This window comes from Schistocerca piceifrons, chromosome X (genome assembly GCF_021461385.2).
Source record: "Schistocerca piceifrons isolate TAMUIC-IGC-003096 chromosome X, iqSchPice1.1, whole genome shotgun sequence".
Classification (NCBI taxonomy): domain Eukaryota; kingdom Metazoa; phylum Arthropoda; class Insecta; order Orthoptera; family Acrididae; genus Schistocerca; species Schistocerca piceifrons.
Genome location: NC_060149.1, coordinates 399,495,348 through 399,513,347, shown reverse-complemented (window position 1 = coordinate 399,513,347; position 18,000 = coordinate 399,495,348). Strand labels below are relative to the sequence as shown.

The 18,000-nt window shown below is 38.6% G+C and overlaps 1 protein-coding gene across 1 annotated transcript in view; it reads left to right on the top strand.

The window, feature by feature from the left end:
* The first annotated feature begins 8,626 nt into the window (after window positions 1-8,626).
* The window catches only part of LOC124723144 (probable cytochrome P450 CYP44), a 255,877-nt gene continuing 246,503 nt past the window's right edge, over window positions 8,627-18,000 (top strand). The window contains exon 1 of the mRNA XM_047248335.1: window positions 8,627-8,839. Coding sequence (XP_047104291.1) covers window positions 8,798-8,839 — 42 coding nt within the window. The 5' untranslated portion in view covers window positions 8,627-8,797. The remainder of the gene's footprint in view (window positions 8,840-18,000) is intronic.

Here is an 18,000-nt window from a genome sequence, read left to right as displayed (position 1 = left end):
TCATGTTGCAAATACATTTGCAATCACGTAGCAAGTGGAACGTCTTCGAGCAAGCGGGACATTTCTTCCTGAAGGATTTGTAAGTACATCTCGCCAGTCAGACGTCGGGAGAAAATGAATGGTCCAATAAAGTGTGTGTTGATTATACCACACCACACATTTATGCTAAATCGCTGCTGGAAATTGCGTTGCACTGTTGCATGTGGGTTTGCTTCAGACCATACGTACTGGTTATGTAAATTGTTTATACCATGTCGAGTAAACTGTGCCTCGTCAGTAAATAAAACGTATTTGTGTAACTGGCGATTAGTATTTAACCAGTTGCACAACTCCAAGTGAAGGGCAGGATCTCCCCGATATAAAGGATGCACTTTTTGTTTATGGGAAGGATACAGATTACTGTACTTCAGTGTACGCCATACCTCAGCTTGTGAAATGCCTACTGCTGGTTCACAAAGAGAAGAGCTAATTCTGCGCCTGGGGGGGGGGGGGGGGGGGGGCAGGGTATAGAGCAGGTAAGCTCCGCGCCCACCGGCACACAGCATATTTGCGGGGTAAGTCATGCTAACGGTCCGCAGTGCTGGCAACACACTGGCGTCCACATAAAAGTTGTGCTCCAAGCGGTAAACACAATGCCATCTATTAGCCGCAGCAGCAACTGTTAATGTTGCGCATATACTAGCGCAAAAGCGGATAGCGCCATAATAAAAGATTGCAGGATATGTGAAATTATTTATGTGTAAAACCCAATATTGCAATTTCGACGGTTGGCCGTTATGAAGCGAAATCGAAAGTTTCATACTGAATAATATTGCCTTTTGCTACAAATTTCGTAACAATTCTCTTGGACAATTTGGCATTATACAGAACTAGTAGAAAAACTTACATTGTGGCAATAAAAAGAGAAGGAATACATTTGGAAAATTTATTGACAATTGTTACGCTGTATTGTACCCTCAAATACATCACTCAGGATCACTTTCATTGTACTCCTCTTCTGTGTGTGCTTCATGTTCGTCGCTACGGTCCGTTTCGGCAGTGTTAATAATGATATCGTCTATTGCTAGTTCAACAACACCATCACGTCTCCATTATTCTTCTTCTAGTTGTTGGACCTTCCTGCAGTACCCTTCCCAGTCATCGGCAGTTACAGACAAAAGGGATTCACTCGCTGTCGCAAAAAGTATAACTTTCGACATGTCCCCTGAAATGTTGCGCTCCCTAAACAACCGTTTTAATTTCGCCCATGCCAGTTCTACCGCACTCAAATCACAAGCGAACAGAACCTGGTTTTTTCATGTTCTCATTACAGGCGACACGCCTATTTTGAAGCCATTCCAACATCCTCACTTTGGTGTCATACCGTGTGGGTGTTCTCTCAACCTGTCTGTTATGGTATGGAGCGTTGTCCATCACAATTACCGACTTCGGAGGAAGTTTCGGGAGCACCATGTTTGAAAACCACCTTTCAAAATTTCCTGAATTCATCTGACCATGGTAGTCACCTTTAGTTGATTTAGCCCAAAATTTTAGTTCGCCTTCCTTGACAAACCCCTTCCTTGATCCAACGCTTCCAATAATCAGTCTTTTGGAGGACGTTCCCCAAATATTCTATTTGGATGAACGCCGTCAATATCACTCTTCTGCCAACATCTACCTACTGTCATATTGCTGTCGATCCACGTTTCATCCAAATAGAATATTTCTGTGGTTGCTTCCCTCAGATGTTCCATTTGCACAATGAAATGCGACCGCCAATCAACAATGTCTCCACGCTCTAGCAGTAAAGACCGCTTATTTTGTACTTTTTGCCATGTGAATCCCATGGATAACAAAATATTTCACAGTGAAGTAATACCCCACGTCCAGCCGATCTTTTCTTGTAGTACAGGACGAAGTGTTCTCAGACTGGGAGCAGTCTTCTGTACCATATAAAAATCTTCGATTGTTTGTTTTACGACAGCCTGTCGAAATTATCCAACTGGATTTTTCCAGAAGATCTTGGCCTAAATAAAAGAGAATTTAAAAAACGGGTTAGAGAGTCAGACTGTAAGAATGTGTAGTTAGAAGTAACAAGGAGACGTTTCCAGGTGAAGAATCTACTTTTTTAAAACGCTTATAGAGTAGTGTTAGTTAGTGTAGTAAGTTATGGTCCCTGGAGTGGTACTATGCAGTCACATTTAACTGATTTCAGTAAAAATGATTGTAACAGTCCTTGCTATTAATATTAAAAAAGTTGCGGTGTTACAGGATTCATGGCCATCACCTTCCGTACAGCAATCAAGCACCATAATAGCTACGCTACAAAGCGAATTGCATAGATATGACTAATTTACAGCTTTAGACTCAATTTTATATGCCTGTCGGAGGACAAGAAATTCTTTCACACCACACAAACAAAACAACTACAGTAATTCAGACAAACGGTAAGGCAGATTCAAAGCAATGTCGAACTGAAAAATTTGAACTGAAATTTACAATTTTTTGCCGGAAGTTTCTGGTGATTTTCCAGGGTTGTCTTTAGAAAATCTATGTATTCTTTCCACGGAACTGACGCTCACCCCTGTATAAGTAACTGTTCGTGTTACTGGCTGCGAAAGAGGGCGGAACAATTTTTTTTGCTCTCTTCTTCGCAGCATTTAGTGACATTACTAATTATTTTTCTTTCTCGACTCCGTAGCGTGCTACCCTTTGCCCTTCTCTGAGGAGTGGATGGAGTATTTCGCGTTGCCCGCGATGGGCCAGGAACCTCATAATGCAGTGTAAAACTTCACTAAGGAACATAGCGAAGCTCACTAGTCAAGAATCAAGAATTTTATTCACCGTAGATCATTTTATAATGATATTGCCTTTACAATGGCTACGCACAGTTCAGTATTACATCACTGAATTTGGCAGCGGCCAGACGCTAAACGCGAATGAACCGAAGTGGCTCGAATTTTAACGACTCAGAACTAGGGAGGCCTGACTCTTCTTTTTGTGAACAAGCAGTAATCGTTGAGAGATACGTTGTGTACTGGTACCCAGGATACGTTGAACAGCATCCGTAATATACTCATCATCTAGCGCTCGTACCTATTGTCAACCCTATGTAGGGAACCTGACTCCCGTAACATTCGAAATATTCCACGAATGGTTTGTACACTCGGAATCCTCCGAGTTGGATAACGTAGGCGAAAAAAATGGTTCAAATGGCTCTGAGCACTATGGGACTCAACTGCTGAGGTCATTAGTCTCCTAGAACTTAGAACTAGTTAAACCTAACTAACCTAAGGACATCACAAACATCCACGCCCGAGGCAGGATTCGAACCTGCTACCGTAGCGGTCTTGCGGTTCCAGACTGCAGCGCCTTTAACCGCACGGCCACTTCGGCCGGCTAACGTAGGCGATATTCGTTAACTGTAGCCGTAGCATTACCATCACATTTGCCATAAATAAACACCATATCGACGTATTCCGCTGTCGTAAATTTGAAAGACATCCCTATTTCATAAATAATCTACAAACTACAACAGTTACTATGTGGTTTCACATAAATGCCCTGCTGTTATTATTTTCTTTCACTGAACAATACAGAAAACTAACTCGGTTCAAGGTTAGGAAACGACTGAAACAACTCACTAACGGTTGCCAACAATGACATTAACGTTTCTAATGGAAAGTAAGCAAATTTACTTGTGTAATAATACTTGCTTCTCTGGATGTTCTGGAAAACTATTGCAGTTACACGTCTGAGACATGTTTTATTAGATTCACCAGACCAGTAACAACAAAATAAAAGGAAATCGTGCTTTACTTTAACCTCGTACAGCTTTTCGATGGCTTCATATTAGCAAAGTCCTGCAACTGTTTTGGCTGTCATCCTTTTAATGTGTTAGCAAAGTTCCTAATTTCAGGCAAAATCTTTCATTAACTGTAGCTCTGTAACTAAACATTTTCGGACCTATGTTTATATGAACTTTCTTCTGTACTTTTATTTGTAGAACCTATCTATACCCAGATCCCACTCCAGCTACTGCCAGGTGTGGGTGCTGACATGTCCTCTCCATTTGGCTCAGTCCTCCCACCACTTCTCTTCCTCCACTTGCTGCCAGGTGTTTTATTGTTTGGTAGAAATTGCCTCCCTTCTGTAACCTCCTATTAATTTCGTTAGTTATTCTTCCATCCCTAGTTATTTCACTCCCTAAATAAGTGAAACTTTCTACCACTTTGAGGGGTTTTCCATCCAAGGTAATATTTCCGTTAATCCCTTTCTCTCTTCCAAATACCATTACTTCACTCTTATCGTTATTTATTTTCAATCCATACCTTTTCATTATATCCTTCCACGCATCAAGTTGTAACTGCGCATCTACCTCTTTATCACCCCATGTTACCATATCATCTGCAAAAATCATCTTTTTGTCTTTTTCTTTTACTATATCTTGAACTACCCTATTCATTCCCTCCATTGCAACATTAAAAAGTGCAGGAGATAGAATACTTACTTGCTTAAGTCCTTGTCTTATTTCAAAGTATTCAGAGTTTGGTTTTCTAATTTACAATTGTGTACTCTGTACATTGTTTTCTACGAGTATATCTATCTTCTTCATTTCTTCCCAGAGTCTTTCTCTGTTAACTGAGTCATATGCATTTTCTATGTCTATAAAAACCATTATCACCCTTTTGTTACAGTCTCAACTTTTTTCCATCAGTTGACAGACAGAAAATATCAGGTCAATTGTGGTTCTCCTTTTCCTAAACTCATGCTGTTCTTCACTCAGCTCCTTTTCTATCTTTTCACTTATTTGATTTAGTAAAATTCTTTCAAAAATCTTGGCTGTATGACTGATAAGGGTTATTCCTCTGTAGTTTTTACAAAGCCATTTATCGCCTTTTTTTAACATGGGAACAATGTCTCCTCTTCTCCAATCGTCAGGTATTGTACTGTATCTCCACAAACTTGACACTACTCTATACAGCCACCGCATTCCCACTGGACCTGCTGCTCTTATCATGTCCACTGATACTTCATCTGGTCCTGGGGCTTTCCCCCTATTCATCTTCTTCACAGCTATTTCCATTTCTTCCAGTGTAATTTGTCCTAATTCTGCTTCCCAACTTCTCTCAATTTCTCCGTTATTTGTTGTTTCCTTGTGTACCTAATCCTCCGCGTCTAACAGTTTCTTAAAATGTTCTTTCCAGACATCTTTTATATTCCCTGGATCTTCAGTCATGGTACCGTCCTCTGTTTCCATCTTTACTGGTACTTCAGAAGCCTTCCTTTTATTTTTCATCATTTTAAAGAACATTTTCTTATTGCTCTTCACATCTTCTTCAGATTTTTTTGTAAACTCTTCCATGCCTTATTCTTTGCTGCTTCCACTATTTCTTTGCACGTCTTCTTTTCTTCTATATATCTTTTATGGTCTTTGTCATTTTTAGTTTTCCATCACTTTCTCCATGCTTTCTTCTAACTGTTTGGATTGTGGTATCATCCCACCAACTTATCTGTCTTACTTTTTACATTCCAGATGTTCTACCACATACATTTTGTGCTGCTTCGACTAAAGTGTCTTTGAATAAACTCCATTCTTTTTCTGCATCACAGAGAACTTCTTTTGGAAATTTTTGTGTGATTAATTCTCTGTACTTCTCAGCACTTTCACTGTCCTTCAGTTTCGAATCCCGTATCCTCAGCACTTTCATCTATTTTCTATTTTTCACACACTGATTCATTTTCCATTGTCCCACCACTACTCTACAGTCTCCATCTGCACTCACACTTGGGATTACCTTCACATTTGTTACTTTCTCTCCCAATTCCCTATCTTCTAGAATATAATGAATTACACTCTTGGTTCTTCCATCCCAACTGCATCTGGTGATAACATGACTTTCTGTCTTCATAAACCAGCTGTTTGCTATTTTCATTCCATTCCTTTGGCACAAATCCAGGAGTCTTTTTCCTTCTTCATTTCTTCAAAAATGTTCAAATGTGTGTGAAATCTAATGGGACTTCACTGCTAAGGTCATCAGTCCCTAGCTTACACACTACTTAACCTAAATTATCCTAAGGACAAACACACACACCCATGCCCGAGGGAGGACTTGAACCTCCGCCAGGACCAGCCGCACAGTCCATGACTGCAGCGCCTTAGACCGCTCAGCTAATCCCGTGCGGCTTCATTTCTTCCTCCATATCCAAAACATCACAACACTTGCTCAAATCCCTTTCTGTCTTTGCCTACCTGTGCATTAAATCCTCCCATCACTATATTAGCACTCTCTATATGGTTTTATAACTCATTTTCAGTCTATCTTCTCTTCTTCACTACATCCCACTTGAGATTCATAAATCTGGATTACTTTTAGTGTTTCTTTTTGGACTCTGGGGTTTAAGATTATGATCCTGTCTGACATATACCTCACACTTTCAATACAGCTTTGTACATTCTTAGTCACCATCACTGCCAAACCATTTATTCCAAACCTGTTATTCCCACTCCAGTACAGTTTTCCTCCTCCTCTCAAATTCTTCTCACCTTTTCCCTTCCACTTTGTTTCGCTTAATCCCAATATATCCAACTTTCTCTGTGTTAGTACATCTGTCATTTCTTCCATTTTCCCATTGAGGGTCAATATATTAAGGGTGTCAATATTTAGGTTATTTTTTAGTCCAGTTGGTTTCGTCTTATTGTACTGATGAATATCATCAGGTCTTCCATCATTCGCACCAGTACTTGAAGAAGCAGTGGGTTCAAATCCTGAGTGGTTCATTCTGAGGCTCGTCTGCGTTTGGAAAGCAGTATTGGAAGACTTTCCTACTGGCTTGCTAGGCCTAATGCAAAAAAGGATTTTGCTGTTGGGGTTGTCTCCCTTAGCCTTTGGAGTTTCGATTCCACCACAAGGCAGTGGTTCCCTTCTCATTTAATCCCCAGAAAGGAGGGTTGCCTCATCTGCCAGCTACGCCATTCCGAAGTCTTCCTTCTCCGCTGTCGCTGCCATTAAGGTCTTCACATATAACCCTGGGCATGGGTTCTGTGTTATACCCCACGGGATTGGGTCCCTTCCTGAACTCAACCACCCTAGCACTCCAGCCTACTGACATGTAGGATGCCCACCCCCACAACGTGGACATGCCAGACAGGAATTACCCCAGTGGAGGAGTAGGGAAGGGGACCCTACCTCCCTGGAGCTGGGTTAATGATTGTATATGGTGCCACAATCAAAGGTTTATTTGTAGAATATCATATTAAATATTTTTATGTTATTTTAATATTTTATTTGTAGAATAACATATCAAAATATTTACATATCATTGTGAATCACCCTGTATACAAAAGAACATGAAATAAAGAAATTTTACATGTATACCAACCGGTTGAAAACAGCATGTCTCAAGTTCTCAAGCAGCCTCTTTGACCCCCCGCAGGGTGAGAATGAAAAACGTAAAAATTAATAAATAAATAAAAAAAATAAAAATTGTGTTTGCGTAACGAAAAGGTTACGTCATGATTGGCTGACTAAATCATGCGTCTTTTACCAAATGTGCTGTGACTGGCTGGCTAAATCCCATCGCGTATGCAGGCTTTGATTGGTTGACAAGCAAATTGAGCAGTCGCAATCTGATTCAGTCCTTACGATGGTACTGTGTTGTGTCTGGTAGTGGTATTTACTCTTGCGAATTGCGAAAATATGGAATTCCAGTGATACACTGCATTAAAGATCTCTCCAAAACACGTTATTTTTGGTACTGCATTATAGTGCTGAAGTGGCGGGAACTGCGGTAACAGTATATAAAAATTCCACCAATAATATTTTTTTACATTTTTGGGCGTGATTGTGACTCCCACATATTCTAACGAATTATAGGAGCGGCCAATGACGTATATTTTACTTTGTTTCTGAGTATCTGGGGATTTTCAGTTCCCTGTCTGAAGTCTACCAGCATCCTGTTATAGGATTATAGAATTATACGCAGTTGTCTTCTTTACCAGATCATTTAACTTTCCACAAACATGAGTGACTCCTATTTATTTCCCGAAATTTAACACTGAACACCTTAAAACATAGACGCGTATTTGAACATTTAAGAATTCGATGTGCACAAAAGACGAAAAACACTAGTTTAAACGAACAGCTGATTCAAACACAAATTCGTCTTCTTACATGCGATTTTCGGTCACAGATTTGAGCAGAACTCCCACGGAAACGTCCAGGATTGTGCACCTCATATCTGCAGAAATTTCCTGTCTACGAGCTACAATTTGTCTGCGCAGATGTTACTTGTGCAAACATTTAGGCTAACAGATAATTTGCGTGTAGACCGGCTAGAAGTAAGAGAGCGGTATTCCAATTTCCCGGAATGCTTCGCGCGCGCGCGCGCGCGCGTGTGTGTGTGTGTGTGTGTGTGTGTGTGTGTGTGTGGCGCCAAGTAGGAAAGAGCTTGCGAGGAGGGATATTAGAAAGGAAAATAAAATAATAAATAAAGATTGTTTATCAGTTTAGGTTTATTGAGTATATAAATGGTTAACAATAGCTATAGTTCATCGAAGTGAAACTAATACTACTAAAGCACTAGCGTGTGCACAGGATACAGCGTAGGCCTATCAGCGTGTTTACAATTGTAGATAACGTAGTTCATAGTTCAGAATTGAAGAATCGTGGGATGGAAATCGTACTTAAGCTATGACTACTTCGTGGTCGGCCTACTCAGAATGTCAGTGTTTCATCAGTACTTGTTTTACGTTAAGCCTTAGAAAAAGGCAGTCCAATTATTTTTTTTAATCAGTTTCCTTGTCTATCGTCTATTTATGTCAGCATTTCATCAGTCCGCGGGTCACATTAAGGACGTGGTAGGTCTTAACATCAGTTTAATATTTAGGGCCTACTATTAGCTGCGAACAATACACATTTTCTTGCCATTCGTGCTTAGTATTTATAGTCTCACCACTTCACTTCGAAGATGTAGATTTTTGCTCGATACCGCATAGTTTATATTACAACCAGAAAATACATTTTACTACTGAAAGCTTATAGTTCACAGAAAACCTCTGTATGAGCCACCTCCACTAGAATATTATGGCAAATAACTATTTACAAAATTTGCAAAAAATGTCGGAAGTATTACAGATCACATTCAAAACAACTGATGATGTTACTATCCACCTTTAAATTTGTGTTTATAATGAAAATTGGAAATTTTCTAACAGCCACAAATATAAAACAAATATAGTTTTTTGTATAATGTTCTCACACGTATGTGCTTTAAAATCAAAATATACTTACTTGCAGCCACAAAAACCACACAGACCTAAGTAAAATGACATCAGCTTGCAGTGCTATATTTGTATTTAAACAAGTTGTGTTGTCATGTAGGAATCTTGATCATGCTTGAACTTACTTACACATTTTTCATATGAAGCAGTCTAGTAGTATATGTGAATTTTGTTTTACTATTACCTTTATTACCAGTTCTGTGTCATTCACCAGCCATGGCTGGATAACAGTGTCAGGTTTACAATAATATTACTACAATAAGATGAATAAAATATTGCAATTTAAACTATGATATTAAGGTGGGTACTATGAAACAAAAAGTTAAGAACAAGACTATAATATACTTTACAACAGTAAGACAGTCGGTATTAGAACACAGTGTAGTAAAATAGCATAGTTGCTGTTGTTTTCATTGGTGCTGAGTCTCTATCACAAGAGAAGTATTCTATATTTTACAAAGGTTGTTCTTTTAGTATAAACAAAATTTTAGTTCTAAATTGTTTGATTCACCACACAGCTGGTTTTTTTATCATTAGAGGGTACTTACAATAGTTCTGTGTGTGTCTCAGTTTGTGCTGAATTGGAGAAAATTTCCTTTCTGACAATACAAAGTAATGTACAGTATCTCTATCAAAACCAGAAATTGCTATTTTCTGAATGGTGAACATATTACTAAATAAAAATGCAGTTAACCCTACAATGTTCACTTTGAGACTGTGAGTTAAATAAAAAATAGGGACTGACACCTTACCTATCCACACTGCAAAAGAAAACTTAGAAATGAGTACTGAATACACTTCATAAACTGTGTAAGATAATTTGAGCTTATATTTGTATAAATGCCTCCACTATAATCTAGGATTATAGTTGAGGATAGGATTGTAAAAATAATCTGAACCTGCCATCCCTGTGCTGAAATACTTCCACTTTAGTGAGATGCTGGTACTTAACAATGTATGTTTGTTTCATATTTATCACAGATGGAGGCTAAAGCAAGGCTCACTGGAAATATTTTAGGTTTTTTATTTCCTGTTACATAATGTGGCACTATAACATATACTTCCTGAAGATGTAGTAATTATTGCTGTTAATTAGTAAGACATGCAGTCTTTCTAATAATTCCATCTGAACCTCAATTGCTGCTTCACCACATGTATGTGGTTCATCAATCCCCCTCTGCTACCAACATTAGCTACTCTCAATAGCACTGGTAGGCATTCTCAGTCAATGAAATTTTGCTACTACACTTCCTGCATGCCTTACCTTCCCCACAGGCTTCATAGTCCTCTCTGCTTCTCACTTTAGTTGTAGTTATAGGTCTATTTACTCTTCATCATACTGCCTTCTGAATGGTGCCCACCTGTCTTGCTGCACATCCACAAAAATGTGTCCTTGCCATTGACATGCCTACAGTTTGAGTGAACTATCTCTATCATTGTTTTTATGTCCAATGCTGGTCCTTTCCAAATTAGGAAAAAAAAAAAAAAATGCTTTCTTACATATGTGACTGTCATAAATTTCCGTACACTTTTTTCTTGAATTCCAGCTGGTTTTAGTTTAATTTTTTCCTCTGCTTTCCACTTGAAATTTTCTCTTTCTTTCCTGCCCTCAGCTGTACAAATTTTATTTAAGATTTATTCCCTGACAGGACTCCTAGTTTCTTGGTTTTTCTGCCGTTCACATGACTTGCCATTCAAAAATAAAACTTCCTTTTGTACTCAGATGTAGTATTCTGCTAAATTGTTGCCAGTATTTCTCCTCTGCTTTTGAGTTCCTCTACTGCATTTGCTGCTTCTTTTATTTCATCTCTCCTATCACCAAAAGAAATGGAAAAATGTTTAACTGTTTAGAAGGTACAGTGGCACCTTTCATGCACAGCTAATGAAAGCTGCTGTCATCATTGTGAACTTTTTTTTGGACATAGATTTTTGATAGTATGCTCTGCCATTAAAAATCGAAGAAAGCACGTAAAATCTTCTCACTTAAACTGTTCCACAATTTTGGCCTGATAAAAACGAGATAAATTCCATTCCACTTTCATGCTTATTGGTGTTTGACAATTGCTGCTTCATCCTCTGGCTAAGGCATCAGTGATCAGCTATGTTGGAGGGTTACTGCTCTCTCATATGTCAATGTCAACTTTCGAAATGATAACTGCCACTTCCCTTTCAAGCTGTCCATTCTGTTCTTTATCCACCTCTATACTCTGCAAGCCACCTTATGTCGTTTGGCGGATGGTATTTCTCATACCACTATTATTTTTCCCCTCTCCTGACCCTAGTACTTTCTGTAGGACTAAAATTAGTCATGAGAAATAGCTATTTTGTGCAAATAAAGTGCTTAACATTAGCTATGACACATTAAATGTTAAAATATTTTCTCAAGAGAAAGTTTTTGAAATTGCAGGTGTATCTTGTTCTAGTATTAAGCTAATACATGTGTCTGTTTACCATAACCCACAAGCTATGTTACTTGTCTTAATGAACATCCAACAAGATAAGATGCATGCGTGGACAATATAATTACTAACCTAGATAAAAATGAATTAGATTGTGGTGTGATGGACCCAATGTTACTGAATCATCTAAGCTTGTGGACGACTATTGAGAGTATTAATTATATGCTTAATGACAAGTTATCTGAAGTTCAGTTTGTTAATTAGTTACTTAGTTAGTTTCATGTTTCACTGACCCATTTTGCATGATAAATCATAATGATGTGGAATGAGTCATTTTACATTCACATTGCAAATTTGTGTATATGGTTACATGCTGAAAGTATGAGTAACTGTGATAACATAGAGAGTACCTTTGTGTTTATTGACACCCTCACTGAATCACTCAATGAATGTTGCCCACAAGTAACTAAAAGGGTCAAAATTGATTATACACCAAGCAAAAAATGAACTACACTGGTACACTCATTATGTTAAATAATTCTGAAGTGAACTTTTTGCCTTCTACACCATGACAAAAGCTGGAAAATATATAGGACAGCAAAAAATTATGGAGAGCATAAAACAAATGAAAAGCAGCCTATAAGGTAGTAAACTCCATAGCAGGGGTTGCTGTAACGGCCAAATGACAAATAATAATAATAATAATTATTATTATTATTATTAAAACAAACATGTGGATCCAGTCTTGCCTGCAGCACTAAATAATGTCTTTATAAACTGTTCAAGTCAAGGACAGTTGGCTGCCTCAGAAATACATGAAAATAATTGTGAAGGTACTTTGGGCAATATAGGCCTACAAGATGTGAGAGACATTGTTTTCAAGTGAACTCAGGTTAGTGGCCAGATTGTGTGCTGAATTGTATCTAATCTAGGTAACTCACATAGTGAAGATGCCTGTGGCTTCTCAAATTACATAATAAAACATGTAGGCCTAGTTGATATTTTCATCTCTGACTTACTTCATAAGCTGCACATTTCAAGGTGGGAAATTCCCTGATGTCTTGAAATCAAAAGTAATTGTCCCAATTTATAAGAAGGAACAGAAAAAAGTCCTGACCGTTAAAGACCAGTATTCTCTATTCCCATAATATCAAAGATCATAGAACACAGTATGAAAGAGCAACTACACAGCTACTTTAAGAACAATAAGCTAATGTCTTCTCACTGTATGGCTTTAGGTCTGGCCTATCGACCATCAAAGGTGTTAATTGTCTGATTGTAGATTATTCTGCAATATTCTGAAAGCTATTCTTTTGTTCCTTTACCTGAGCAAAACATTTCACGCTGTATCACATGATATCCCAACATCAAAATTTGGAAAATATAGTATTAAGGAAATAAATTATCATTAAACAAATCATATCTATTAGATATAAAACAAGTTGTCACATAAATAATTGTAGCTCAAATGCCCTACCTGTTACTACAAGAGTGCCACAAGATTCTGTCCTGGGCACTTTCCTTTATCTGATATATAGGAATGATCTACTAGTTGTGAAAAATTCGGAGTAGGTATTAAAATTCATGGAGAAGAAATAAAAACTTTGAGGTTCGCCGATGACATTGTAATTCTGTCAGAGACAGCAAAGGACTTGGAAGAGCAGTTGAATGGAATGGACAGTGTCTTGAAAGGAGGATATAAGATGAACATCAACAAAAGCAAAACAAGGATAATGGAATGTAGTCTAATTAAGTCGGGTGATGCTGAGGGAATCAGATTAGGAAATGAGGCACTTAAAGTAGTAAAGGAGTTTTGCTATTTGGGGAGCAAAATAACTGATGATGGTCGAAGTAGAGAGGATATAAAATGTAGGCTGGCAATGGCAAGGAAAGCGTTTCTGAAGAAGAGAAATTTGTTAACATCCAGTATTGATTTAAGTGTCAGGAAGTCATTTCTGAAAGTGTTCGTATGGAGTGTAGCCATGTATGGAAGTGAAACATGGACGATAAATAGTTTGGACAAGAAGAGAATAGAAGCTTTCGAAATGTGGTGCTACAGAAGAATGCTGAAGATTAGATGGGTAGATCACATAACTAATGAGGAAGTATTGAATAGGATTGGGGAGAAGAGAAGTTTGTGGCACAACTTGACCAGAAGAAGGGATCGATTGGTAGGACATGTTCTGAGGCATCGAGGGATCACAAATTTAGTATTGGAGGGCAGCGTGGAGGGTAAAAATCGTAGGGGGAGACCAAGAGATGAATACACTAAGCAGATTCAGAAGGATGTAGGTTGCAGTAGGTACTGGGAGATGAAAAAGCTTGCACAGGATAGAGTAGCATGGAGAGCTGCATCAAACCAGTCTCAGGACTGAAGACCACAACAACAACAACAACTACTACTACTACTAGTTGTTTACCAAGCGCGGTAACACAGCGGTTAGCACACTGACCTTGCATTTTAGAGGACAAAAATTCAAACCCATCTCCGGCCATCCAGATTTAGGTTTTCTGTTACTTCCCTAAAGTGCTTCGGGCAAATGCTTGGATGGTTCCTTTCAAAGGGCACGGCCGATTTCCTTCACTAATCCAAGCTTGTGCTCAGTCTCTAATTACCTTGTTGTCAATGGGACATTAAACACTAATCTCCTCCTCTTCCTAGTTGTTTGCCCTAAAAGTCAGTAATTTATTCTGATGATACAACACAATCCCAGTATACAGAAATAAAAAGGAAAACACTGACAATGGCTGAAATTTCTGTTCAGTGATTACACAAAAAGAAACCAATAGTAAATAAAAGCAAGGCTGGGGTGGGATGCCAAGTGTGCCCTTCCAAAGGAACCATCCTGAAATGTGCCTTGACTTATTTAGGGCAATCATGGAAAACCTAAATATGGATGGGCAGATGGGGATTTCAGATGTTTTTGTCCGGAATGTTATTCCAGTATCTTACCACTGTGCCCTTTCACTTAGTGCTCTTGTCTGGGGCTTTTCTGTATCCACTGTTAATCTGACCTTGTAACTGTACATCAAGTATAATCGACCGAGTTAGTGCATTTGTGAAGACAAGGGCCTCAGACTTGAGAGGATGGAAGCTCATCTGCACTTGGCCATCCTGATTTAGAATTTCTGTGTTTTCCCAAAAACACTTCAGGCCAATGGCGGTACGCTTCTGTCAACAAGGCCACAACCAATCACCTATCCTGTCATCATTTCCTTAAGATTCTTCCAGTGAATCTCAATCTGTTATGTGCTTTTCCTAGTACTAGCGTTATGCTGTTTTGTATTTTGGTCACTCCAAACTGATACTAAATTTTGTAGTTGGTACTGTTTTCGGTGATTTGTCAAGAATAATGTATTCAAACAATAATGTTTTGTCACATATTTAAGCGTAGTACAGTGTATTTATTTACTATATGGGTCAGCTGTCAGTCTATTCCTGAAGCAATGAGTTGACCCTGTGAGGGTCTTCCTGCAAGTTGCTACAGTATTGTGACATTGCAACTTACTTACATATAACAGCATCATATGCAAACCACTTTAGACAGCTTCCGGTGTTATCCTGCAGCCTCCCTTAAGATGCACCCAAAGTTGCTTTTATCTGACAGTTTTGCCCCATTATATACATGTTGCGCAGATCCTTTTAGGATTACGAGATATTAAGATGTGGAATGTATTAAAGAATATATAAACATAGATTAAGAATAATGGGAATTTCTGGATTGAGTGATAGATAAAATAAGGGATAGGCAACCAGTCACCTATAATAGAGCCATGTGTGGGGCACAGAAACACACAACAGAAAACAGCATTCACACTAGCATTCGATCACTAGCTTGCTTTCTGGCAGTAGTACACACATTCATACACACACAACCACAAAGCCATCCAAATGCAGACTCCTATGGACATGGCAAGTCTTGCCTGACTCAATAAACAGAAAATTACTATGCTGTATAAACACGAGCTCAATGTAGTTATTTTGTCTATTGCTTACTTACTCCTTGGCCTCCTTTGGCCTCCTGGACAATCTCCAGCCACACTTCTCTGCTGGTTGCCTTGACTCTCCATCTTCTAATTCCCTTTCTTCTCAAGTCCTCACTAAAAACCAATTTGTATATGGTTTCTGTTGTCAGCGTCATTTATCTGTTACATCTGCCTGGTTTCCTTTGTCCTTCGGTCCAATAACTAGCTCTTTTTCTGGGATAGGGTTGTTAGACCCACACCCAACCCTCCTCCTTTATCCAGGCTTGGGACTGGCACTGGGATTTCCATGGTGTCTGCCAGTGGTAGAGCTATTTTGTCTACTCACTTGAGAGGAAATGCTGGGGAGGTATAGTCTCTCTGTAAACTGAAGAGCGAGCCCTGCTCATGGTGGAGGAAGGTGCATTTCCTGGAAGAATGCTACAGCTGCTGTACAAGGTGACTAAGGATCAATTTCTTTCTATCAGTGTAGAATTGTGCACAGATATTTGTGGAGATTCTGCCCATATGTGTTTCTTGTGCTAGTATTGTTAGTAACTCGTATCTGTATTCCATTTGGTGTTATCGCACTATGTGGGAAATAAACACCCAAGGTATGTCTGTACACTTTGTCATCAACAACTCATAAGATGAGCTGTGGAAGGGTTGGTATAACTTTTTGAAACATCTTACAGTTGCTTTTTGTGATGTAGTGGGGTGCATATAGTGAGGAATCACCTGCTTGCTCCTCAGTTTGCAAGCCTACAAAGGAGGGAAGTGCAGTCCAGTGACCTACTTTCTCTCTCACTTTAGCCTTTTAGCCTTCTCATTCCCCTCCTCCTCCCTCTTTCACCCTGTCACACTCTCCCCCCCCCCCCCCCCTCCTCACCCAGGACACAATTCATTCCTTAATAAAACTCTACTGCACTTTGATGCACATTTGACATTTGTTCTTAACCCACTTCATGTAACAATAAACATTACTGTTATACCATCAAATCATTATTTTCAATAATCTGCAATTTTTCCATCCCCTGCAATTCGGCAACAATGTAGTTTAATTTTGTATTGGGAGAAATTTTTGTTTGAAGCTGCAGATTTTGAGTTATTTGAGAAAATCATAAGCAGGTTACCTGTAAATATTAGCCTACTCCCATACGTCCTATAGTCTGGGCTTTTGTAGTTGTTAACAACACTTCCTCCTACCACCCTACAAAAATGTGCAACTACATATATTTTTCCCCTAATATTCCTTTCTTTACTGGACTATATCATCAGTAGACCTATTTAAGACAATGTCCATGTCCATGCACATAACTATATTTAAGACAATGTGTTTGGTTTTACTGGCATAGTTGGCCCCTGTCCAAATCATTGCATCTCAGATTGTTTTGATTTCATTACAGGTGAGGTTGATTATGAAACTAAAACATGAACTTTTTGATTCATTATATTGCTTAATATTTTACAGTACTGTTTATAATAATTTATTTGGGTAGGCTTGCCTGAAATTTTTGCCCTAATGTACTATTTTCATTTTTTGTTTGCAAGATACACTAATTCCTTTTGTGCTCAATGGCTTTTTTGTGGTTTCTTTGGAGTGATTCTTGTATGTTGGAAAGGAATGTTCAAATATTGCTACAGTTTCATTCCTAAACAGATTATGTTTGTAAATGACATCTTTTTCACAATAGGTGTGTCTCCAGTTTACATCTTTGAGACATGATTTGAAGGCCTTAATCGTTTTTTATTTATTTGTCTGACCATTGGGTCTCAGTTTTCACCATTCAATATTTTACTAATAATCATTAAGAATCATGTGTTGTTTTCTATTTATATATATTTAAAAACAAAGATGATGTGACTTACCATATGATATGTCTGCTTGTGTCTGTATATGTGTGGATGGATCTGTGTGTGTGTGTGTGTGTGTGAGTGTATACCCGTCCTTTTTTCCCCCTAAGGTAAGTCTTTCCGCTCCCGGGATTGGAATGACTCCTTACCCTCTCCCTTAAAACCCACTTCCTTTCATCTTTCCCTTTCCTTCCCTCTTTCCTGATGAGGCAACAGTTTGTTGCGAAAGCTTGAATTTTGTGTGTATGCATGTGTCTGTCTGTGTTTCTATCGACCTGCCAGCGCTTTCGTATGGTAAGTCACATCATCTTTGTTTTTAAATATATTTTTCCTGTGTGGAATGTTTCCCTCTATTATATTTCTATTTATATAGTGTAATAGTGCAAAAAATCGCAGGAGCAATGGGGAGATGTACAAGATACTGGTAAAACATAACCATAAATCAAAATGATATGCTAAACAGAGAATGTTGTCCATGCTGAAAACATGGCTATCAAATACTCTACCTTATGTTTATTGACT